The sequence below is a fragment of the Nycticebus coucang genome, chromosome 21 (genome assembly GCF_027406575.1).
Source record: "Nycticebus coucang isolate mNycCou1 chromosome 21, mNycCou1.pri, whole genome shotgun sequence".
NCBI classification, from domain to species: domain Eukaryota; kingdom Metazoa; phylum Chordata; class Mammalia; order Primates; family Lorisidae; genus Nycticebus; species Nycticebus coucang.
Genome location: NC_069800.1, coordinates 44,803,748 through 44,830,501, shown reverse-complemented (window position 1 = coordinate 44,830,501; position 26,754 = coordinate 44,803,748). Strand labels below are relative to the sequence as shown.

At 40.1% G+C, this 26,754-nt stretch overlaps 1 protein-coding gene across 2 annotated transcripts in view; it reads right to left on the bottom strand.

The window, feature by feature from the left end:
• Positions 1-26,754, bottom strand: part of RPRD1B (regulation of nuclear pre-mRNA domain containing 1B) — an 88,031-nt gene that overhangs the window by 55,410 nt on the left and 5,867 nt on the right. For both annotated transcript variants that reach the window (XM_053573680.1, XM_053573681.1), the window contains exons 3-4: positions 16,915-17,048; positions 861-973 (exon numbers count right to left, since the gene is read on the bottom strand). In XM_053573680.1, coding sequence (XP_053429655.1) covers positions 861-973; positions 16,915-17,048 — 247 coding nt within the window. The remainder of the gene's footprint in view (positions 1-860; positions 974-16,914; positions 17,049-26,754) is intronic.

The window sequence follows — 26,754 nt, the reverse complement described above, 5'->3', positions numbered from 1 at the left end:
GCCTCAATTTCTTCGACTGTAAATAAATAAAATGAACCAAGTTAATGAGCTAACTTGTACAAAGAGCCAAACAATGTAAATACATGGTTAAAGACTAACTCCATGTTTTAATATTTAAATGAGCTATAGTATAGCAAATTTGCTTCTGGCACACACACTGTCCTTATATGTGTATATTAATGAGCTATTTACATATCAAACCACCAGGCTATTGGAGAGAAGCCTCGGCAGAAGACTTTGGAGTATACTTATAACAGTATCTATTCCTTTTACAAAAATCTCTCTTTTTTTTTTTTTTTGAGATAGAGCCTCAAGCTGTCACCCTGGATAGAGTGCTATGGCATCACAGCTCTCAGCAACCTCCAACTCCTAGACTTAAGTGATTCTCTTGCCTCAGCCTCCCAAGTAGCTGGGACTACAGGCGCCCACCACAACGCCAGGCTATTTTTTGGTTGTAGTTGTCATTGTTGTTTGGCAGGCCTGGGCTGGATTTGAACCCGCCAGCTATGGTGTCTGGGGCTGGCACCTTAGCCACTTGAGCTACAGGCACTGAGCCCACAAAAATCTATTTCCTGAAGAGTGTTTTTAGTTTCTAAGAGTGAAAAAACCAAGTCCGAACACTTTACAACATAAACCCATCCCCGAGACAAGCAAAGATGAAAGAGACATGCAAAGATGAAGTGACGTCTATTGTCTGGGAAGCTTCACTGGTGGGGAGGGGCCTGTGCACTGGCGCCCCAGGAGATGATGCCCTCTGGTGATTCCACAGTATTGGTCACCAGCGCCACCTTGTGGCTATCTTCTTCAACTAGAGGCCACATCAAGCCAATGTGCCCCTCTCTTTGGGAGTCAAGACATACCAAGAGGGGTCCAGCAGAAGGATCTTGAGGAGAATAGCTTCCAGGGTAGTCATCATCCTCCTCCTCCTGTATCTGCTGAAAAGTTCGTTTCAGAGATTTCTTCTCTTCTGTTGCTAGAGGAAAGAAAAAAAGTGATAAATGTGAGTCACGTATCTTGCACTCACAGAAGTCAAACGCTTTGCACAATGGGTCACATGTGAAAACAGGGCAGAAGAATATACATTTTCAGAGAAGGCTTAACATTAACAATGTAACGCCACTTATTTTAAATTGGTTGAAGTTCCCTATATTACTGTCAAAAGGTCTTGCTCTATCATCTCAGATTAACTCTCTGTAAAAATACTACGAAAACAAGCATGTAAAGTGAAACTTACCTAACACTCATTTAAGTAAAAGGCTCATATTCTTAAAAGAAAGTTAATAGGAGAAATAAAATTACAAGAGACTCATGAGATGACATAATGAAGCAAGCTAGGGTTTATAGAGAACATATTGTGTATAAAATGAGGTACATTATACATTGCATGGATCAATTCAAAGAATAAACAGGAAAAATTCATCAATAAAAACATGTCAAAAATTCTAATCACTAATATCCTTTGGACTGCCCCGTTAAAAACAAACCTAATTTTACCTTATAAAAAATAACCATTACTGACATGATTGATAATACTAGGAGAAATTATGTAAGTTACCATTTTAAAATTAAGCACTTTTTAGGCTGGCAGGTTACATTACTTATCTGTATGGTATGCTTTTATATTGTTATGATAGATGTGTTAATTCCAAAATCAATCCTTTTGCATCAAATTGGACAATACAAAATAAATGCTGAACAACTGTGAGAAATAAATCTAAATGATAAATTCTGGTTTAGAAAGTAAAGAATATTGGACAGTTAACATGTCAGGCATTGCCATAGTTTTTTCACACTTAATCTTTCCAATAATTCTAAGATGGTGCCTCAGAGAGCTGCCCTCTGCCAGCTCCATTTGACAGGTGAGAAAACAAAGGCCCAGGGAGGTTAAACGACACCGACCCTCTTTCCACCACACTCAAATTACTTAGTACCACATGGTACCCTCTCATCTATCAAAAAAGGGAAACGCCAGACAGCTGCCTCAGAACCTTGTGAATCCAACCAAATAACTCACATAGAACATACATACTTTTTTTTGTTTAAACATTTTTTTCTGGATCCAAATATGTAGCTCCTGTTCTCTATATTACATATCAACTGAACAAACTATGTCTGAAGCAAAAGCCAAGTCAATATCACAGGTTGTTATTTTTTCTTAATGTTTTTATCTATCCCCCAAAAAAGAAACATCAACATTTGCAATACAGGCAGTCCTCACATCGCACATTCTATTATGCAGGGATTTCTTACCACGATTCAATTAAATGACACCAGTTCTCTAAGAACACAGTTCAAATTTCAGTTACCGTGGCATATTCACTCCGAATAATTGTAGAAAGTACAAATTTCACTACTAACTTCGGCTCCCAAATCAGTCAGTGACCGATCACACCACTTCTTCAAAGTCTCCGAGTGACTAGTCTGTTACTCAGTTCACACACAGCAGAGTGTTTAATTGTGCTTGTCTTATAAAATCCACATGACATTTTATAAAGATGAACTATTAAAATAGGGAATTGGTTACAAAGATGATAGTGCAGCAAAAAAACTAAAACTGAAGCTAATGGTGGAACTGAAATCCGAATGGCACATAAAAGGAGTGAGGGAACAAAGCACTGGCTGGGGACAGTGCCTTTGCCACCAGTCGAGAGAGCCTTGAGAGCCACGGCCAACTATGGACACAAGTGAAGAAAAGGGGTAATAATGATGAAAGGATGACAACGGCCTAGAGCAGGGGTAAAGAATCTGCAGCCTTAAGGCCTCGTGTGACCTTCTAGTTCCTTAAGTGTGGCTTCTGAGTGAATCTAAATTTTATAGAACAAATTCTTTTTATTTTTATTAATACATTTTTATTCATTTTTTATATATTACATTTTAAAACGAATGTATTTAAAATACCAAAGAATAAAATAAATTCAATGAAATAATCCTCCCAGATTGACCAGCACAATTAGAACATCTATAAGCCACAGGGCTGAGGTGATAGGTGCTCTGCTCATGATTTAGTTCTAACTTCCCCTGCCTGACTGGTGCCCCTCCCAAATGAGGCTGACTGATGAGAGTTTTGGGGGGTTAAGTATGTAAATCTGTTATCATCTTTTTCTTTTTTTTGTAGAGACAGTTTCACTTTATGGCCCTGGGTAGAGTGCTGTGGCGTCACACGGCTCACAGCAACCTCCAACTCCTGGGCTTAGGTGATTCTCTTGCCTCAGCCTCCCAAGCAGCTGGGACTACAGGCACCTGCCACAATGCCTGGCTATTTTTTGTTGCAGTTTGCGGGGGGCCAGGTTTGAACCCGCCACCCTGGGTATATGGGGCCAGCATCCTGCCCACTGTGCCATAGGTGCCGCCCTGTCATCAGCTTTTGACAACAGTGCACTGTGTTTCTGTCTGACATGGAATTTGTGAATAGCTGTGCAGCTCTACAGTATTTAATACTGTCTCTACAGTATTTAAAATAGCCCGTCATGTCAAAGAAGACCAAGAGAGCACTGAATGAAGAAAACAACATTTTTAACAAGGATTTTAATTGCAATATTATCTTGTTTCTGCTAAAGGTAAGATGATTTGCTTGCTTTGGAATATCCCAATATCAACATTAAAGAAACTCAATGCTCATAAGCATTATAACACTCATAAGGGCCACAAATATTATAAATTAGAGGGAGAGGTGCTAAAGATTGTATTGCAGAAATTAAAAGATGAAAAGTGAAAGCAAAGACAAGTCTCTCAAGCAGTAGTAAGACCTGGAAATAATGCCACTGAAACAACTTACACTCCCCAGGGGTGGGAACGGGGAAAGGAAAGCCATTCAATGATGTAGAAATTATAAAAGAATACATTGGGCCTGGTACAGTGGTTTCATGCCTGTAATCCAAGCACTCTGGGAGGCTGAGATGGGAGAATCACTTAAGCTCAGGAGTTCAAGATCAGCCTGAGCAATAGTGAGACCCTGTCCCTACTAAAAATAGAAAAAAATTATCCAGGCATGGATACAGCCTGTAGCTGAGACTACAGGCTTATACCTGTAGTCTCAGCTACTTGGAAGGCCAAAGGAAGAGAACTATTTAAGCCCAGGAGTTTAAGGTTGCTGTGAGCTAAGCTGAGGCCACAGCGCTCTAGCCTTAGCCTGGGCAACAGAGCCAGACTCTTATCTCAGAAAAAAAAAAAAGGAAGTCAAAGTTTTATGATGCTTAGACAATGATGACATTTCAAACTATAAACAACTGACTCTTTCAAGGAGAACTATAATTGATTGGCAGCATGAAATTAGCTTTCAATGTAACAGAACAACTTCATGCAATATTTTAAAAGGAAAATATAAATTATTCAATCACTTTTGATGAATTAACTGGTACTACTGACTTGGCACAGATTTTATACTTCATTCAGGTCATAATAAGATTTTCTTTGCTATGAAGAATTACTCACTTTGGCCACTCTTGAGAACAGAACATGGGAATAGGTGTCTTCAACAATTTTCAAGGTAAGTGTTGCAAAGTTGGACTTAATTTGGTAAATTTAGTGAGTATATGTATAGAAGATACACCTTCTGTGACAGGAAACTAAGAAGGGTTTATTGCTCAGATTAAGAAAAGTATTAACAGATCCAGATGCTTTGTTTTTTTAAAATTGTCTCTTGCATCAGCAAAATCTCTATAGCTACTATTTTAAGTGACATTTTACAACAAGTTATTAAGTATTGTTAACTATATTCCTGCAAATGCAATAGGAATTGTCAGTTTTGTAATATGCTTAAGCTGAAAGATGAGGTAATCAGTGTGGATTTGCCCTAGTTTTCTCAAGTGCATTGCCTATAGCAAGGTCAAGTGTTAGCCAAAATTTTATTTCTGCAAGAACAGTCAAATGAACAGAATCAGCAATGTGAATTATTGAAAGATGATTTCTATAGAAATGCAGCATTTCTGTGTGATATCATGTCAAATCAAAATGATTTGAATATTTCTTTGCAAGTAAGGTAGAACTAAGTCTATATATAATGTGTGGCAAAAAAAAAAAAAAATCCAAAGTTCGGCGCATATAGCTCAAGCAGCTAAGGGACCAGCCACATACACAGGAGCTGGCGGGTTGGAATCTGGCCCGGGCCTGCTAAACAATGACAACTACAACCAAAAAATAGCTGGGCATTGTGGTGGGCACCTGTAGTCCCAGCTACTTGGGAGGCTGAGGCAAGAGACTTGCATAAGCCCAGGAGCTGGAGGTTGCTGTGAGCTGTGACATCACCGCACTCTACCCAGGGTGATAACTTGAGGCTCTGTCTCAAAAAAAAAAAAAAAAAAAAAAAAACAAGCATTTCAAAAAAACTATCTTTTGTCAAAACATTTCTTCAAGAGGAAACTTCAGATGAACATTTTCCCCAGTTGGCAAAGGTCACTGATGAGCAGCATGATCTAGGCAAATTGTTTGAACAATACACAACTATTACAGACCCCCTAATTACAGAGCACAATGAAGGTTTACTGACTTTGAGAATCATGAGATCACACCCAAATTAGCATTTCAGCCTCACCTAATTGAAATCACCAAGGTACCTCAAAAACTAATGGAACTGACTGAGCTCTCAGTAGATGACATTTTAAAGTCATTGTTTGATGCTAAGAAAGATCCAATTGAATTATGGAAAATATGCAGAATACCCACACCTTCAGCAACATGCCCCCCAAATATTTTCTTCCTTTTCAACCACTTATTGCTGCGAATCCACATTCTTCAACCTAACCCAAATCAAGATGCCCTTAAGGTCACAAATGAATGACTGATACCCATCTAGAGAATCAACTGAAACTGCGGACCTCCATGCTGCAACCAAATATTCAAATGTTTTCCAACAAAAAGCAGAAACAACAAAGTCATTAAAAGGCTAACTTTAAAATTAATATTGTTTTCCTTTTTGAAATTATTAAGTATGTAGTAGTAAGATTTTTAAGTATATCTAATTGAAGTTTCTTGAATATGGCCTTATTTGATTACAGGTAAACTGCTGTGGCCTTTCAACATGAAAAAGTTCCCCATTCAGTCCTAGAGGAAATGATGTTGATAAAAGAGAAAAATGAGAACTAGTGAGGAAGCAGCAGCACCAGCAGGTCTTGAATCCCGTGAAAGCAGCAGTGTTGACCTCAGAAGCCAGAACTGAAAAAAGCAACTGAACTGCTCTCTTGTGAAGGCTGAGGAAAAGAGGGACCAGCTGCGACATTCTGGATCGTCCTACTCAGAAAAAGCGCCAGGAAGATACAGAATGACAGTGATATTAGTAGCAGGAAAGCTAAAAAGGGAGGGAGGCCAGGAAGAAAAGCAGTTGCAGGGCAGCACAGAGACCTGGAGACAGAGCTTAATGTGCAGTTTCTGGGGGCCTGCCAGGGGATCACCACTACCCCTCACTGTGTCCCCTGCCAGGGTAGACCAGTGTCAGGTTCAATTCCTGGGTGGCCCTTTCTCCCGCGCAGAGGGAGCAGAGGGAGATGTGCAGGAGCCAGACACCTACGAGACTGCTGGGTGCTATGCTAGCTAGCCCTGTGACAGAGAGTGAAGAGAAGACAGGCTGGCCTGCAATCTCTTTAGGGACAGAGCCACCAACTTGTGGCTAGGTGCTTCCCTTCTGGAATACAGGTGGGTCTGGGAATGGAGTCTAGGGAGCAGGCAACCAGGCTGCCTATCATATATAGGGGACCAGGGTTCTGCTGCTCTAAGAAACTGAATTCTCTGAAGACCATGAGGGTCCCGAGTGGTACAGTTTTTTGGGGATCGGCTGTATAAACTGACTTTGGGTCTACTTTCCAGGTGTGACCAGCCAGATTAGGAATGTCTTGCCCCCACCATGGGCCACTTGTCAATCTTTATGCACAATTTGGACATGGGGCATATCCCCGCCTCAGTGATAGAGGTCACACAGTTTCCCAGAGCTGGGCTGCAGTGCCACCAATCACTGGGTGTAGGCCTTTGGCCCGGGGCACTGCCTACTGTGGCACCCACTCTACCCACAGTGTTCACTCCCCAGACTGGAAAACCAGCTCTAGTCTACTTGACAACCAGTCTCAAGATGGCCTGAAATTCAATTCTAGCCTTGGAACTTCACATCAAAAAGTGGTTGTGTTTTTCATAATGCTGGAGCGCCGCCTAGTGTCCTAGGAAAATTTTTTTCATCTTCCCTAAGAACAGACCCAGAGTTAAAGAAGAAACCACAGAGGAGGAAGAACCAATAAAAAACCACTGCCATGTTGAAGTATCAGATAAGATCATCTCCCACTAGGGATGACAACATAGCTACCGTAGAAGATCCCGACTACAAAGAAATTTGTGGAAATGAGAGAAAAGGAATTCAGATTATGGATGGCAAGAATGAGGAAGGGAAATTGAAGGAAAGTAGAAAACCAGCAGAAAGAAATCCAAAAATTGACCCAAGAATTTAATGAAAGATAGGACAAAGTCTCCAAGGATCTAAACACAATTGGAAAAGAAATAAAGGAACTAAAAGAATCAAAGGAGTCATTCAGAGAGTTTCAAAATGTAATAGTGTTTCAATAACAGATTCAACCACAGAGAAGAAAGAATCTCAGAGCTTGAAGACCAGGCTCTCAAGCTAACCCAGTTATTTAAAGAGGCAGAAAAGAGAGTAAAAGTAGAGCGATCTCTTAGATAATCATGGGAGGACTACACAAAGTGTACCCTACCTACGAATTACAGGTGAAAAAGAGTCCCAATAGCACGAAAACCTTAATCAAGGATATTATAGCTGAAAACTTCTCTAATATTGCTATAGATTTAGATATTCACCTACTTGATGGCTATCGAACCCTGGGCAAACTGCATTCAAATAGAGCATGCTCTAGACATATTGTAATTAACCTGGCCAAACTCAAAATGAAAGAGAAAAATTCTGTAAGCAGCTAGGCATAAGCAGTAGTTCACTTACAAGGACAATCCCATCAGAATTTCAGTGAATTTCTCAACTGAAACTGTGCAAGTCAGAAGAGAGTAAACTCCCATCTTCAATTTCTCAAAACAATTGCAAAGCTAGGATTCTGTATCCTATAAAATTAAGCTTCACCTTCAATGGAAAATCTAATCTTTTGCTGATAAGCAAACACTGAGGAAATTTGCTACTGTAAGACCAGCCCTGAAGGAAGTGCCCAGACCTATACTATACACAGTCTAACACCAACAAAGTAAAGACACCTGGAAGTAAAAGACAAAGCCTAACTAATGTCCTCAATGGCCCAAGTGATAAAACAAGGCAACAGTCTCCCACATAACAAGAGGAACAGAACTCTCCACCCTATGTAAATGTTTTGAATTCTCCACTGAGGAGGCACAGACTGGCTGACTGGATAAAAAAGTATACACCAAGTATTTACTGTCTTTAGTAAGCATCTAATTCCCAAGACTCAGCGTGTAGACTTGAAAAATAGTATTTTAGCAAATTGAAACCAAAAGAAAGCAGGTATCGCAATTCTATTTGCAGATACAATTGGCTTTAAAACAATAAAGACAAAGATGGACACTATATATTGGTCAAACATACAAGAGGACATATCAATCCTAAACATACACAAACCTACCACAAATGCTCCCAGATGTGTAAAACAAACCATTCTTGCTCTGAACAGTATGATAACCAACACCATAATGGGGACTTAAACACTTCACTAATAGAACTGGACAGATCTTCCACGTAGTAACTAAATAAGGATAGGATAAATTTAAACATGACTCTAGAACATATGGGCTTACCAGACATCTGCAGAACATTTTACCCCAGTATTACTGAATATATATTCTTCTCATGAGCTCATGGATCATTCTCCAAGACTGATCACATCCTAGGACACAAATCAAGCCTCAACAAATTTTAAAAAATAGAAATTAGACCTTGTAATCTTTATGGACCACAATGGAATAAAGCAGAACTCAATGCTAACAGAAACACCCATCCTCACACAGTCACGGACTCTAAACATCCTACTACTAAATAATAGCTGGGTCAAAGAGGAGAGAACGAAGGAAATCACTAGGATTCCTTGAACTATCAAAACCACAAAGCAAAGGCAGTCCTAAGAGGACAATTTATAGCATTAAATGCCCACGTACAGAAATCAGAAAGAGCACAAGTCAACCATCTAATCTAATAACGGACCTCAAGGAACTAGAAAAGGAAGAGCAATCCAATCCCAGATCCAGCAGAAAAGAAATAACCAAAATCAGATCAGAACTAAATGCAAGGGAGAACAAAAGAATCATTCAAAAGACTAAAGAGGGCGGCGCCTGTGGCTCAAGGAGTAGGGCGCCAGTCCCATACGCCAGAGGTGGCAGGTTCAAACCTAGCCCCGGCCACAAACCAAAAAAAAAAAAGACTAAAGAAACAAAAAGTTGGTTCTTTGAAACAATCAACAAAATTGATACATCCTATTAACTAGAAACAGAAAAGCAAGATCTCTAATAAACTTAATCAGAAATGAAAAGGGGGAAATAACAACGGACACCACAAAGATACAAAAGATCTTTTCTGAATACTACAAAAATCTCTACACCCAGAAATTTGAAAACGTGGGGGAGACGCTCACAAAAAACTACATATTAAAGGAATGCTCAGAGATATTTATAACACTGAAAGCACAAAGGATAAAATGCTGGAAGCTAATCCAAAGAAAGTATCACAGTGTGACAATTTGCTAGGGCACGGAAAAAATGCTTGTTGCATATCAAATTATAACAGAATAAGAGAAACATTCAAACTACTCTTGATAAGTCTATACAAAGAAAATATACTTTACTTTTCAATGTTTCTAATTTTATAAGTTCTAGCATACTAAATAACTATTGTTTTGATATCTTGCTTTCCTAGACATTTGTAATTAATTCTTTGGCCAAAATTTTAAGAATTACAGAACATTTGTGATTTCCTCCATTGATCAAGATTGCTTTGCATGGATTCAGCTTGCATGATCATTTTTTTTTCTCATGTTGTTTTTTTTTTTTTTTTGTAGAGACAGAGTTTCACTTTATTGCCGTCGGTAGAGTGCCGTGGCATCACACAGCTCACAGCAACCCCCAACTCCTGGGCTTAGGCGATTCTCCTGCCTCAGCCTCCCGAGTAGCTGGGACTACAGGCACCTGCCACAACGCCCAGCTATTTTTTTGTTGCAGTTTGGCTGGGGCCGGGTTTGAACCCGCCACCCTCGGTATATGGGGCCGGCGCCCTGCTCACTGAGCCACAGGTGCCGCCCTTGCATGATCATTTTTATAGTCCAGACTACCAATATGAAGTATGGACAGTTTTTTTTTTTTTTTTTTTAATGAAAACACCATTAGGGGCCAGGCATGGTGGCTCATGCCTATAACCTCAGCACTCTGGGAGGCAGAGGCAGGTGATTGCTTGAGCTCAGGAATTTGAGACCAGCTTAAACAAGAGCGAGATCCTTCTTTACAAATAGCCAGGGCACTGTGGCAGATGCCTATAGTCCCAGCTACTAGGGAAGCTGAGGCAAGAGGATCACTTGAGCCCCAGAGTTTGAGGTTGCTGTGAGCTATGATGCTACAGCACTCAACAAGGGTGACAAAGTGAGACTCTGTCTCAAAAAAAAAAGAAAGAAAAGAAAAAGAAAACTCTATCAGGATGTAATTTACATATGAAATGTCTAACAGTACTCTGCACACCTACCTAATGTGTGGTGTGACCCACTACCGCATCAAAGTGGCCGTGTGTAAGGAGTGGCCATCAGAACACATAATCAAAAAATTTGCTATTGTTTGCTTCCACTCATTTAAAGGAGTACTCAATTGTTAAATACACTAAAGAAGGCAGAAAATAACTACAAAACTTGAAACCCTTCTGTTTGCAAACTCTTATACAGAAACTATTATATATAAAAACCAAACTTGCTCCCTTAGGACACTTAAAATTACTAACTTTGACACTGAAAGGTCTCCAATCAACCTACGCCTTTGCTTCCATGAACTCATTCTCATGAAAATATCAAGGTCCACAGATTGCGGTCTGCCCAAAGCCAGAGTTTGTTGGTCTAAATCTAGGTCCTACAAGCCAAAAGCTCCTAATCTGTAGTTCTTTACACTACTTATGGCTGCTACATATTCGTAGCATTGTTAAGACTCAACTGAAACTGATAAAAAAATAATTTTAGGGCCATTTCTGTCCTTTACCATTCTGAAAGCGCTAACCATTATCACCCTTCTCCAGTCTTCTCTTTCTACCTGGAGCTGCACACCTGAGATTTCTAAAACAAATTATTCATCACTTCTTCACAGGGCTCCTCATTCCCTGAGCTACCTATTTCCATTACAGACACTTCCACTGCCCTATCTTCCATATAGAAGACCCTGGAAACCACCAGAACCTACCCCGACGTCCCAACTTTAGCAGACTCAGCACCACTGAGGGATGTCTCCAAACATACACACCTCCTCTTTCTGCTCTTTCCCATCCACACATAGCCTCTTACCAGCCACTGCCTCCTGCCATGCCCACACATGTAAATGCTAGGTAAAGAGTTCTCATACTGTATTTTTGAAGTTTGTATTTTTATTTTTTACTAGTCCTCCCCTCGATATTTTCAATATACCATCAGTTGAATCTGAGGATGGAGAACCTAAGGATATGGAGGACTGTGTTCTGTTATTAAATTCATCTTTCCAAAGCTGAGTTCTCACTCCAATATGTTTCTATTCAAAAACTGTGAATGGCCTCTAATGATTTTACAGTCTCCTCCTCCTAAGTTCAAAGCCCACTGGTGGCGAGGGCAGTATCATCTTGAGCTCCCTCTAACCCCCACAGCGCCTGTGCTTCTCTGAGAGCTCTTGGCCTTGTTACTTGGTAGGGCTGCTGGCAAGCCTGCCTTTCTGATAGGACCATTAAGTGCCTAGTTCCTCTACATCCCTACAGTGTGCTTAGAAAAGAGTCAGCAGACTGGAGTTTGAAACCTCTTGAAGGCAGAGGAATCACAAAGTTTGGAAAATACTAGTGCTATGCCAGAAATGACTATCACTGCTACAAAGTGAGCAGTTATGATGCCCAATATTAATACTCCAGTGACAGCCATTAAAAATAACATAGGATTTCCAGGTTTCATTTTCAAAAGCTACAAATTTTAAAAATGAAGAAGAAAACCTAGGAAATCTGCCAGTCCTCTTTCTACTTCTGAATTTAAGATACACCTTCCACTATCGTTTCAGCTTCTGACCATGGTGATCATGCACACTCCTTTTTTCCTCACTCAGCCACTCTGTTAGAAGCAGGACAAACACTCTGGGTTGGCCAATGTCCTTTTGTCCTTACATTTGGCACCTTCTATTCTATCCTCCAACTTGCTCCTATATTTTCGGGGGCCCTTGTACTCACTAACCTTCAAGTAATTCTAGTTACCGAAGGGTTTGTAGGATGCCTCTTACAGACCTGGTTATGGAAAGATTTCAGATACTATGGCACATTCTGTAAATAATCTTAGGGCAAAAAGCTGGCCTGCAGGCTCTCAATAACACTACAACATGCAACTATCCACCTACAAAGCTGCATCTTCTAAAAAGATCCATCTGAAATTTTCTGAGATAAAAAAAAAAACCCCAGAGATTTTACATTACTTTTTTTTGAGACAGGCTCTCACTCAGTTGCCTGGACTAAAGTACAGTGGCATCATCATAGCTCACTGCAATTTCCAGTGCCTGGGCTCATTCAATCCTCCTGACTCAGTCTCTCAAGTAGCTGGGGTAGGTACACGCCACCAAGCCTGGCTAATTTTTAATATTTTTTTATAGAGTCAGAATCTCACTCTGTTGTTCAGGGTGATCTCAAACTCCTGGCTTCAAACAATCCTCTTTTTTTTTTTTTAGAGACAGAGTCTCACAGAGTGCTGTGCTGTCATAGCTCACAGCAACTTCAAACTCCTGGGCTCAAGCAATCCTCCTACCTCAGCCTCCTGAGTAGCTGAGACTATAGGTGCCCACCATAACGCACAGCTAATTTTTCTATTTTTAGTAGAGATAAGATCTCATTCTTGCATAGGTTGGTCTCAAATTCAAGGGATCCTCCCACCTTGGCCTCCCAGACTGCTAGGATTACAGGCCTGAGCTACCACATCACCCGACCAGGAAACTTTTTTTAAAAGCCCATTAAACTTCATTTGTAGAAAGAAAAGAGCCTGCAACAAACAAAGGGCTAATACTTGAGGTATTATTCTAAAAGGACTGTGCACTTATTATTCTAAAGGATTATATGTTTGCCACCTATTGGCCAAGTCCAGACATGAACCTGGGGAAGCTGAGTCTAGGATCGTGCTTTTAATGACCATGTTCTCTAGGCTTCCACAAAATCTGGGGGACTGAAAACAGTGAAAGTCTACTCCTACTTTTGCTACCAGTTCAAATATAGACACTCAGTAAAATCATATCATGGGCAGCGCCTGTGGTTCAAAGGAGTAGGGTGCCAGCCCCATTATACTGGAGGTGGTGGGTTCATAACCCATCCCCGGCCAAAAACTGTAAAAAAAAAAAAAAAAAAGATCATATCATCATCCGCTGATAACACCTTATATATATGATCTCAGGTAGTCCTCACCACAACCCTGTGAGGTACTGTTATTAATATTCATACTGAACAGTAAGGACCTGAGACTCAGAGACATCAAAGCCACAGCCAAGATCAAACAGCTTTAGAAGTGATAGAGCTGGGGCTCTGCGCCTGTAGCTCAGTGGTTAGGGTGCCAGCCACATGCACTGGGGCTGGTGGGTTCAAACCCAGCCAGAGACTGCTAAACAACAACAACAACAAAAATAGCCAGGCACTGTGGTGGGCACCACTAGTCCCAGCTACTTGGGAGGCTGAGGCAAGAGAATCACTTAAGCCCAAGAGTTTGAGGTTGCTGTGGGCTGTGATGCTACATCACTCTACCAAGGGTGACAAAGTAAGACTGTGTCTCAAAAAAAAAAAAAAATGATAGAGCTGGGATTCATATTCTGGAGGTCTGAATACCTAAACTACACTAAGGTCCAGTAAAGGTAAGTAATCTATCTGTTCAGGAATTCATACTATAATTTCGAGTCTACTGAAACCATGTACTCTCAGGAAAAAGTACAGTGTTGAAGAACATCAGCTGTAAAGTCATATACACCTGGGTTTGAATTATCCACTGACAAATTTTATCTCATTGGACGAAATTACTATATTTTTTTGAGCTTTAGTACCCTAACTGAAAAATGAAAATAACATCAAATTCATAGAGTAGTTGTAGGATTGAAAATAAAATAACATGAAAGGCAGCTAGCAGAGGCTGGTACATAATGGGTGCTCTGGAAATGCTGATTCCTTTGTATCTACTTTCCCTTTCTAAATTCTCCTACAACTACACATACTACGCGAGTTGTATGGCTCAAGTAAATAATAAAGTTCCATTCAATCAAGCCACAGTTTATTTCCCAAAACAAAGAACATTTTACCTTTTTTTATTTTTTAGATTTTGCTTTTATTTGACACATAACAATTCTAACCTCTTTATAGGGTACAGCATGATGTTTCAAGAGACAACTTTAGACCACCTGGGTCTTGCACTTTGGGAGACATGAACATAAACTCAAGAAATCTCTAGTTCTAAAATAGAATTTCTAAACTTATGCATTCTCCAATGTTATAAGAACGGTCAAAGTTTCACAGAAACATTTTTATTTCAAAGGTAAACTCTACGAAGTTGCCTAAAGACAAATAATTACCCATGAATCAAAGCTAGAATATAAAAGGACTACTCAAATTTAGAAATAAATTCTCGATATTTTTAACCCATCAATATTTTGAATTAATTGTGGCAAAATATTCTAATAACCACATAACTCAGGTCCAGAGATGATAGCATTAAGATAGTGAGTTTGTTGGGATTAACATACAGTGGAAACCTTTTGATATGTTTTCATCTTTACAGAATAGAGAAAGAGATTATCTTTAGATCAGCATTATCCTCCACATATTGTCTCTGGAAATTATTATTTTTTTTTTGTAGAGACAGAGTCTCACTTTATAGCCCTCAGTAGAGTGCCATGGCCTCACACAGCTCACAGCAACCTCCAACTCCTGGGCTTAAGCAATTCTCTTGCCTCAGCCTCCCGAGTAGCTGGGACTACAGGCGTCTGCCACAACGCCCGGCTATTTTTTGGTTGCAGTTTGGTTGGGGCCGGGTTTGAACCCGCCACCCTCGGTATATGGGGCCGGCACCTTACTGACTGAGCCACAGGCGCCGCCCAGTCTCTGGAAATTATTAATGTCTGTCTAGACTCTCAAAAAAAAAAAAAAAAAATCAGAAAATCAGTGAAGCTATTTTCTAATATTACTGCTACTACAAACTCCTTAATTTGTTCGACTGTTCCCAGAGAGCAGAATTATTTCTCATACCTATCTCACTTTCCTATAGCATCTAGCCTGACTGTTAACTCAAAGCACGTGTCCCACAAATATTTGCTAAATTGAAATTCAACATAAGCTTCAAACATCCTCTTTCAGAGCTCCCCTATTTGCCCAAAGGTGTTTATAAAAATCATCACTATTTATCAACGAACTGTAAGGCAGCGTAAAGAATGCTGAGTAATTCCCCTAAACCGTACAGAGAATCCCCAAAGGTCATAATACAAACACTACCAGAATCCAAAGTAGGAAACACCTTGTTTTTCAGAAGCTACCACTAGACCAACCCTAAAGTTATTTTCTATCAACTCCAAGTAAAACAACTGACATGCAGTGTGAAAGCACTATTCATTCATAGAAAGCCTTTAACCTTTCGTTTCACAGCAAAGTTACCCCACTATAAAATGCACATAATTTTAGACCTGGAAGAGTTCACAAAGAGTACACAATGAAGGGTTGCTGAATGAATAACACTGTTACATATGCTATTCATGGCCAGGTCCTACAGGGGATGAGTGTACAGAGTACCAAAGAACAAGAAGGGAATTGCTACAAGTGACCAGACAGGGAAGGGAAGATGTCAGAGTGAAGAGTAGTATTCTTGGAGAATTGGTTCACCACACAGTTAAAGGGGCGGAAAGACATCCCAGGCAGAGCAGGCAGAGGTAATAGGAGATGCAAAGGAAGGGGAACCAACAGAGAATCCAGGGGATTCAGCGTGGCCAAAGGTTAGGGTGTAAGGGAGGACACGGCAAAAGAAGAATCTGGAAAGTAGGTTAGTTCAGATTTTCAATACTATTAGTACGTAGACTTGATCCTCCAGGCAATGATCAGCTTTGCAGCTCAGGAACATGTCAGACCAACTAGAATTAAACCACAACTAACTAGAAGCCTAATAACCAAATAACACTGCATCTTACTCTTCAAAAAAAAAAAACCTCTTACAAACAATTTGAGAAAATTCAGACACACATACAATTCCCAAGGATATCCCGGGTACAGTACAGAACAAAAGTTTAGCCATTGTGTTCCCAAACCACATCTATATTTAATAAAACCACATTTTAGTAAAAGGCGAAAGATTTATACAATCTGAAGAGAAACCAGAGTATAATAAAACCACATTTTAAAAAGGCTAAGGGACTTATACAAGATCTTAGTTAATGACAGGAATAGGGTAAAATCTTAGTCCAAGGTACTTCCTCGTTCACTACAACTCTAAACAACTTTATTGCTCCTTCCCTCATGCAAGGAAAGTCTCTGAAAGACAGAAGAAAGCCAAGGAGAATAGAGAGCAGAGGGTGTGAGAGGATAAACACATGAACACTAGAATCAGGCTTACATGCCGCGAGCACTACATAAATTCTCACCATCATTCATGATCATCTCTCTGAAGAATCATAAAATCGCTGGTGGTTCACAGCAACCCCCACTGCAGCTTTTCATATGTGATTCGAAAGTAGGCAAAGACCAAGAGCTGTAAACATGTGGTGATGTTCTACCTTTGGGGGGAGGGCTCTTGGAGTCCTCCATAGACAGCTTCAGCTGCTGTATGAACTCGCCGCCATACACACTTCTTTCTTGCCAGATGTTCAGCAATCTTTCTAAAGGTTTTTTACAGCCTTCATCTGCCTCTCTGCCCAGAAAAGATGAAAAGATATATATAAGCTTATGAATTTTTGTTTTTAATTAGGACAGATCTATGTTTTCAAAAAAAATCAACAACTGACTACATGATTTACATATTTAAAAACAAAAGAAGAATAAGGTACACAACACAATACTCAAATATCCCAAACTTGACCAAAACTACATTCTTCCTGTGTGGTTAGGGAAGAAGGAGAGATCATGTCATAGAAGTAATCTGTCTTTTTTTCCTCTTTGAAAGATGGTACAAATAGGGTGAAAAGCAAATGGCTGGTTTTTATAGGGAATTGTCAAAAAATGTCATATTGGCTGGGCGTCCATAGTTCAGTGAGTAGGGCGCCGGACACATACACCGAAGTTGGCAGGTTTGAGCCTGGCTTGGGTCTGCTAAAGAACAATGACAGCTGCAACCAAAAAATAGCCGGGCATTGTGGCAGGTGCCTGTAGTTCCAGCTACTTGGGAGGCTGAAGCAAGAAAATCGCTTGAGCCCAAGAGTTTGAGGTTGCTGTGAGCTGTGATGCCACAGCTATCAAAGGTGACATAGTGAGACTCTGTGTCAAAAAAAAAAAAAATTGATCATATTAATTTTAACAGCTGGCTTTTTAAGAAAACATTAATTGAAATGTACTGTAGGAATTGTGCTGGAAATCAGAGTGGGCCAAAACTCTCAAGGATAGAAAAAAATGATTTAAAAACCCACAAATGTCACGCTCGTAATCCTAGCACTCTGGGAGGCCAGGCAGGTGGATTGCCTGAGCTCACAGGTTAGAGATCAGCCTGAGCAAGAGCAAGACCCTGTCTCTAAAAATAGGTGGGCATTGTGGTGGGAGCCTGTAGTCCCAGCTACATGGGAGGCTGAGGCAAAAGAATCGCTTGAGCCCAAGAGTTTGAGCTCTTTGCTGTGAGCTATGACACCAGGGCACTCTACCAAGGGCAACAAAGTGAGACTCTGTCTCAAAAAAAAAAAACCCTACAAATGTTTAAAATGGAAAATAAGTCACTACAAGTCATCAATGTTAACACACCAAAACCTCTCATGTATAAATACAATCACACACACACACATATGCCAGGACTGAGCTCAACTTTAGCTACTTCATAAGTATTTTAATTCTAGGCTAAATATGTATTTATTCCATGTTCACACATATCAAACTAATAATCTTAGAACACACTGATAATGTAGTCCTTTATAATTTACATCCGAAAGAAGTTAGGTAATTTTTTTCCTGATATACTAACTCTTGAAACAGAATATGAAATGACTATAATAATACTCAGTGTGAATTAATTGTCTACCACAAAATGTCAGACAGCAAGTAGAAAAGTGGGGGAAGCCATTCTTAAAGGACAATGGATTCACTTCCCACCCACAGTGTTACTGTGAATTGTTCTGTCTTGTGAGGCTGTTTGGATGGCAACGATCTTATACTGAGTGACTGTAAACAAGGGAAGGATACCTTGACATCTTAGTATCTGTATCTAAGTCAAATATCTTTTTTTTTGGGGGGGGGGGCGGGGCAGAATCTCAAACTGTTGCCCTGGGTAGAACAAGCTGTTGCCACGCTGCTACATGGCAAGCTGTCGCCATGGCATCACAGCTCACAGTAACCTCCAACTCTTGGGCTCAAGTTATTCTCCTGCCCCAGCCTCCCAAGGAGCTGGGACCACAGGCACCCACCACAACACCTGGCAATTTGTTGTTGTTGTCTGGCAGGCCCAGGCCAGGTTTGAACCCACCAGCCTCCATGTATGTGGCTAGCGCTCCACCCACTGAGTTACAGGTACCACCCTAAGTCAAATATCTTTAATAGGAACTTCAAAAAGAAACCAAACCTAATTCAACTAAAATGGGACAGCACTTTTATAAACACTGGATGTAAAGTACAGTTTCAGCCTAACTCGATCAGACTACATTACTTATGAAATTATCAGTGGCAAATTTCACTGAACTGGGGCCAAAGGACGACATCAGGATACATACAAATTAACTCTTTTTATTAAACTTTTTTATTTTTCAAGTCAGAGGGTTAGGAAAAAAGTAAAGACATTTCTACTGCTATGTTTATAAAGCTTAAAAATAAGGAGGCTGGGCAGGGTAGCTCACGCCTGTAATCCTAACACCATGTGAGATTGAGGTGGGTGGATGCCTTAGCTCACAGGTTCAAGACCAGCCAGAGCAATGCAAGACCCACATCTGTAAAAAATAGCCAGGCGTTGTGGTGGACGCCTGTAGTCCCAGTTACTTGGGAAGCTGAGGCAAAAGAATTGTTTGAGCCCAAAGATTGCTGTGAGCTATGATACTACGACAAAACGAGACTGTCTCAAAAAAATGAATAAAAGACCTAATTGTTTGATATTTGTGATAAAACATTTTTACTCCACTTTCAAAATACATCCAGAAGTGAGTTACTCCTCCCTCTTCCTCTGCTATCCACTTGGTCCAAGCCCCTGTCTCTTGCCTAGATTACGACCACAGCCTCGTTACTGGTCTCCCTGCTTCCACCTTTGTCTTCCTATAATTTATTCCTGAGTTTCAAAAGATAATTCTAGCTGTTGTGTTAAGACAGATCATGTCACTCTTTGTTCAAACTGCCACAGTTTCTTCCCACTCTCCCTCAGAATAAAAGTAAAATCCTTATAAACGCTCAAGGCCTTTCTTTTTTTTTTGTTTTTGGCTGGGGGTAGGTTTGAACCCGCCACCTCCGGCATATGGGACCAGCGCCCTACTCCTTGAGCCACAGGCGCCGCCCTCAAGGCCTTTCTTAACCCAGCCCATTATTTCTCTAGCCTCATCATCTACCTACTCTTTCTCTCCCCCCTCCCATCACAGTACCTGTCCCCACATCGGGAGCTGGGCACTTAAAACCATGTTTCTCCAGATGGTCCCATCTCATTCCTTCGTCTCCTTCAAGCGTATGTCACATTTTCAGTGAGTCCTTCCCAGATCTCCACAATGAATAATTTGTCTCCACACATTTTATCTTTGATATAATTTACCTTTTGTTTACACTCCTTCCGTTCAAACGTAATTTCCACAAGGGCAAGGATTTACCTTTTCACCCCATTGCTAAACCTCCTAAACCAAGCACAATAAATGTATTTGCAAATTATCCCTTTGCCAGGTACTATGGCTCACAACTATAATCCTAGCACTTTGGGAGATTGAGGTGGGTGGATTGCTTGAGGCCATGAATTCAAGACCAGTCTGAGCAAGATCAAACCCCATCTCTATAAGAAATAGAAAAATTAGCCAAATGTGGGCCTGGAGTCCTAGCTACTTGGGAGGCAGAGGCAGGAAGACTGCTTGAGCCCAGGTTTGAAGTCGTAGTGAGCCATGATGATGCCACTGCCACTCTAGCCCAGGTAACAGAGTGAGACCTTATCTCAAAAAATAACTTTCTGGAAAAAAATGTATGTTTCAGTAGGCTATACAGTTACTTAACTTTCAACCATCACCTTACTCCACCAAGGTCATTCGTATCAGAATTCAACTAATCACTCACCAGCTCAAGCAATGACAATTTATGGAATACTGTACTTGGGGTCCTGACCTCTGGTGCTTGAGGCTTCTCAGACCTCTTTTGCTTCATCTCCTTTCCACACTCTACCTGGAACTACATATTTCAACATTCAACACATTTATCTTCTATTCAGAACTTGTTCCCTCTTGTGCATGTGACTTTGTTCACACTATCTCCTTTCCTTTGAAGGTAACCACCAAAATGGAACAAGGTAAAGGGAAAGGAGTTGTAATTCAGGTGGTTGAAATATAAAATGTGTGTGAACAGCAGAAGAACCTGGAAGAATAGAGTAAAATTAAATTATAGAGGACCCTGAAGGCCATTTTAAGCATGTGGCTATAGCCAATGGGAAGTCTCTGATGTGATCAAATGTATGGCTTAGAAAAATAAAGCCATTAAAACTATACAACCTTTCTCGGCGCCCACAGCTCAGCAGTTAGGGCACCAGCCACATACACCAGGGATGGTGGGTTCGCAGGCCTGCTAAACTACAACAACAACAAAAATAGCCAGGCATTATAGTAGGCGCCTGTAGTTCCCAACTACTTGGGAGGCTGAGGCAAGAAAATCGTTTAAGCCCAAGAGTTTGAGGTTGCTGTGAGCTGTGATGCCACAGCACTCTACCAAGGGTGACATAGTGAGACTGTCTCAAAAAAAAAAAAAACAAAAAACAAAAACTAATACAACCAAATTACAACTAATCAGAACTTAAATAACTGGTACTTTTAACATAAAATTTGCTCCCTGCAGATTCGCTGTTCACTTAAAAGATAAACCAATCATGAGAACAAATTCTTACCAAAGATTTAATTAAAGGGGGCAGGAGAGGAAAGGGCCTGCAATACCACCTACTATCTGCCATTCTTGGGGTATTTATGAATCTCTAAGACTAGTTTTGAGCATAGTTTCAGCCATGTTACTATACTATGAGCGGTGGAAACTGATGCTCAAACCTGTTATAACCACAAAACATTTTCAAAAAGTTAAAACCAAAAGGGGGCTCTCATTTAATTAACTGAATAAGGTTTTGCTAGATAAGTTTCCAAGTTATAGATAAAATGGTCAAGAAATCTTTCTTCTAATAAGATTTTGAAGTAAGTAGCTCCAGTGAATTGGAAGTCACTTCAGCACCTAGAATCAGATATAACTAAAGCAACAAAAGTTTTACAACAGAAGGAGTCATCTTTTCAAGTTGCACTAACTCCATTCTGAACTGAGAAATAGTTACTTTAAAAGAGACTAAAAACGTGCCACATCTTCTGGGGACAAGACATGATTGCAAAAGGGACTTTACCTAACAAATGCAATCAGTGTAACCTGGCTTAGTGTACCCTCAATGAATCCCCAATAAAAAAAAAAAAAATGCAAATAGAAAAAAAAAAAAAGGAGACCAAAAACTTTATCACCAATCTACGAATGAAGTAGAAGACGATTTATTTATTTTTTTTTTTTTTTGCAGTTTTTGGCCAGGGCTGGGTTTGAACCCGCCACCTCCAGCATATGGGGCTGGCGCCCTACTCCTTTGAGCCACAGGCACTGCCCATGGAAGATGATTTTTTTACGTATACAATTTAGTATTATATTCAACACAGAATGTACTTTAATTCTAAGTCTAAACACTGTCCACTTTACAATACAGATAGCAAAATTGACCTTAGAAGTGAAAAATGTATATCATACACACACACCAACAGAATGGCCATGCTTGAAGTACTAGCTGGATACCCAAGGCCTTGTCAAGTCAGCACCGGGGGCCTTTTCTTACTCTGTACTTCTATGGTACTTTCTTAGTACAACCACAGTAATTTGTGTTTTTTTATCTTATCCTATGTATGGCAGGACTCTGATAGGTCTACCAAGGGCAAGAATTCTCATCACTTTCAATAGCAACTCATGTCAAGTTCAGAAAAAAGTTAACAAAAACAGCTAGAGACTGCTACCCTTAGAAAGGCATACTGACAAAGCTAGCCCTTGCCTGATGTCTAGAGACTTGGGATCTCAGAGGGCCCCCTCCATTTCCTAACTGGTAAAGGGAGGGGGGCAGTATTGAACCTACACTGTGTTAACACAAAATGGTTCTTAATGAACAACACCTGGTTTCTTTCTGAGAGAGGGTGCTTATGTGACCAACGGGTAGGGAACCTATGGCCTCAAAGCGACATGTAGCCCTCCAGATCCCCAAATATAGCCTCTTGACTGAATCCAAACTTCACAGTTTGGAATTCCTTTATTAAAAGGATTTGTTCTATAACATTTGGCCACACTCAAGGATGCAGAAGGCCACACATGGCCCCAAGGCTGCAGGTTCCCCACCCCATCACAATTCGATGCTGGAGGAATTAAGTATATCTGTGTGATCCATCAGGAGGGGACTCGTGGAAGTTTATGCCTAGAGCCCCCCAGTGGTCACCACACGTACCTTACTATTTGCTGTATGTGTTTTGTATCTGTATACCTATCAGGTAACAATCACCCTTTGCAATATCTACTAGCCATCTCAAACTTAACTTAGCCAAAATAAAACTCCAGATTTCTTCCACCAAATCTTTCTCCCAATCTTCAGTTCAGTAAATGGCACCATTGGACAGCCACTTAGCATCAAAAACCGCCAAATCACCTTTGATCTCTTTTCCCTCACTGTCAACTCCCACTCCGATAAATCCTATCAGTTGTATGTGAAGGGAAAAAATATCTACCCCAAAGCAAGCATTCAATAAATGGAAGCTATTATTACCTTCTCATTGTTTCTGATGCCACCTCTAACTTGCTCTGTAGTGACACCCTCCAAACTCGTATCCCCACTCCTCCATTCTCCACACCAAGTCATTATTAATTTTTTTTTTTTTTGAGACAAGTGTCTCAGTCTGTTGTCCTAGGTAGAGTGCCATGGGGTCATGGCTCACAGCAACCTCAAACTCCTAGGCTTGAGCAATCCCAGCCTCTCAAGAAGCTAGGACTATAGGAGTCTGCCACCACGCTGGACTAGTTTTTCTATTTTTAGTAGAGACAGGGCCTCGCTCTTGCTCAGGCTGGTCTCAAACTCCTGAGCTGAAGCAACCCACCCACCTCAGCCTCTCAGAGTGCTAGGATTATAGGTGAGTCTCCACGCCTGGCCACCATGTCATTTTTAAAGAGGAATCTTTAAAAAGAAATGCATTATCATTTTCCTGCTTACAACCCTTCACTAATGTCCCATCAGAATAAAGTCCTTACTTTCTCCCAAGGCTTGCAGAGTATATGTGACTAATGCCAGTCTACTTGTCTGATCTCATCTGGATGTCACTTTCCGCTTTGCTCACTATGTTCTAACCATGCTGCCCTTCATTCTGTTTCTCTGAACAGACCACAATTATTTCTACCTTAAATTATTCTTAATTGCTATTCCTACTTCACATTATTTTCTTAAATGCCATTTCCTTAGAGAGGCCTTCTTTAACCCACTGTCTAGAAGAGATCCCATTCTAGAACTTCATTCCCTTTTATTATGTCCACATTATCCCTCTCAGAAAGTATCTTGTTTATTTAAGTGTCCTTGTTTGCCTTGGTCACTGCTGTTCCCCTAGTGTCTAGATTACTATTCGGCACATAGAAGGCACTCAAATATACGCTGAATGGCAAATGACATGCACAACTACCTCTAAACTGAGAAAGTGGCACTTGTGTGGAAAACAGGCTGGTTAATTAAACTGCTATTCAAATGAAATTTACCCTATGAACTTGGCAACTTTCTCGGAATTCAGAGTTTGTTTTTAAGCAGGAGAGAGAATTATCATAAAGGTATCCTAATCAGTTTGGTCAGTATTAATGTCTTAACTATCTTGGTTCATCAACTGGCCACAGAAAAAGCAAAAAAATGCATATATTAATTAGGACACTCTTACTGTTGATAAGGCACACCAGGATTGAAGTAGAGTTGTCAAGACTTTCTGTTCTAATAATGTGATAGGGGAAAAAAAGTTTGGGAACCTCGGTATCCTGAATATAATACCCAAGACGGACATTAAAAGAACTAGAAGGCAAACATAAAGGAAGCAGAGCTTTTTTTCTTTACTTTTTTTTTTTTTCTTCTGAGAAAGACCAGGTTTCTTTTCCTTGCACTGCCATTGAATCTGCCTAGTTGCTTTGACAGTGCCTCATGGATAGGTTTTAAAATGTTCCCAAGTATAAAATTAATTTTTAATCCTGGTATTGCCTACCTCTCTTCTCCCACACCTCTCTATTTACACTTTTCTGGTTTGGGGCCAGCTAAAGATTACAGATCAATTTTTAAACAAAAGTATTATGTTTACTATCTCTACAAGAAATTACTCCAGTCAATTTCTAGACTACATTTTTCCCCCAATAGTTAATGTTAATTAATTCAACAAATATTTACTAAATCCATAAAGCTACAGAACCTGGCAGCTCTGTGCCAGACATTCTGCACAATGAAGAAAAAAAGAATAGTCCTTCCCCTCGTGAAGCTTAAAATCTAGTTTATTCTAATAAATGAGCAAAGAATTCATTGTACTATGTACTTTTTAACATATTGTCTTACTTTAGCCTCCTATCAACTCTAATGAGATAAACAGTGTCCTCCCCTTTCAACCAATTAGGAAACTTGTGCTTCAAAAAGTTACATAACACATCCGAGGTCACACAGTGAGGCAAAGTTACTACAGACAATATCTAAGAAACTGTGAACTAAATCTCATTAAAACAAGAAAATGTTTCCAATTTCAGACAGCTACTCTAGTCTTCTGTTCTAAGTTTATTCTATTGTGAGAATTTATATTTTTTTCAAATTGATAATACTTTCTGCTACTTCAGTGTCCATGTGCATCAAAAGAAGACCCAGTTATATAGTTGACAATATATTTTTTCAACTTTGGAAAGCTTGGTGTCATTCCTTTCTCTTGGATTTCTAATTTTAGTCCTTCAAACTTTTCTACCCTGCAAGGAATTTCAGACCTAATTTCTCATTTAAGGACTTTCACTTACAATCTACACCCTAGGACAGTATGTTCAACCCACTGGTCTCCTTTTCACTCCTCCCAGTTTCCTTTTGTAAAGAACTATTTATTTTTATGTTTACTTATAAACATAATATTACATTAAAAACTAGTTTTTCTTTACTTTTCCTGGACATCTAATTTGTGCCTATAGAAAGCTTTTGTTTTTACATGAAAAAAAATGATTTATAAAATTTTTAATCCAATGTATGCTTTCTATATCAGCAACATGTGCACCTATCCTCCACCCCTCTCCACATAAAACACAATCACAGCAGACGTAACAAACTACAGCCAGAGCAAGCATCTACTTCCACACTAATAATTACTATCTTCACAGTTACAGTAATGACTAATATTTTTGGTAAGCTAGACATCTAGAAATCCAGAAAGAAGTAAAACAGAAGGCAAAAGCCACTATACCTTGCTATTGAGGTTAAGTTCCTACAAGTTTCCCTGACTAGTTAGCTTTATTTTTTTTCTTTATAAGCTCAAACCAAGGAAAATATCATAATACCATAATTAGGAAATAAATTCTATAAATGGATAGATCTAAGGGAAATGGCACATTTCAAGTGCAAAGCTGAATCCATTTTTTTTTTTGAGATAGTCTGTGTCGCCCTTGGTAGAGTGCCATGGCGTCACAGCTCACAGCAACCTCAAACTCTTGGACTTAAGTGATTCTCTTGCCTCAGCCTCCCAAGTAGCTGGGACTACAGGCAACCACCACAACGCCTGGCTATTTTTTGATTATAGTGTCGTTGTTTGGCAGGCCTGGGCTGGATTTGAACCCACCAGCCCCAGTGCACATGGCCAGTACCCTAACCACTGAGCATGGGTGCCAAGCCTGAATCTATTTATTTTTATGCTATCCTTCAGAAATGAAGGTTGAGGGCAGCACCTATGGCTCAGTGGATAGGACGCTGGCCCCATATACCAACGGTGGCGGGTTCGAACCCAGCCCCGGCCAAACTGCAACAAAAAAATAACCAGGCACCTGTAGTCCCAGATACCTGGTAGGCTGAGGCAAGTGAATCGCCTAAGCCCAGGAGTTGGTGGTTGCTGTGAGCTGTGATGCCACAGCACTCTACCAAGGGCGATAAAGTGAGACTCTGTCTCTAACAAAAAAAAAAAAAAAGGAATGAAAGTTGAGTCTCTTTAATGTATCAAAATGTTACA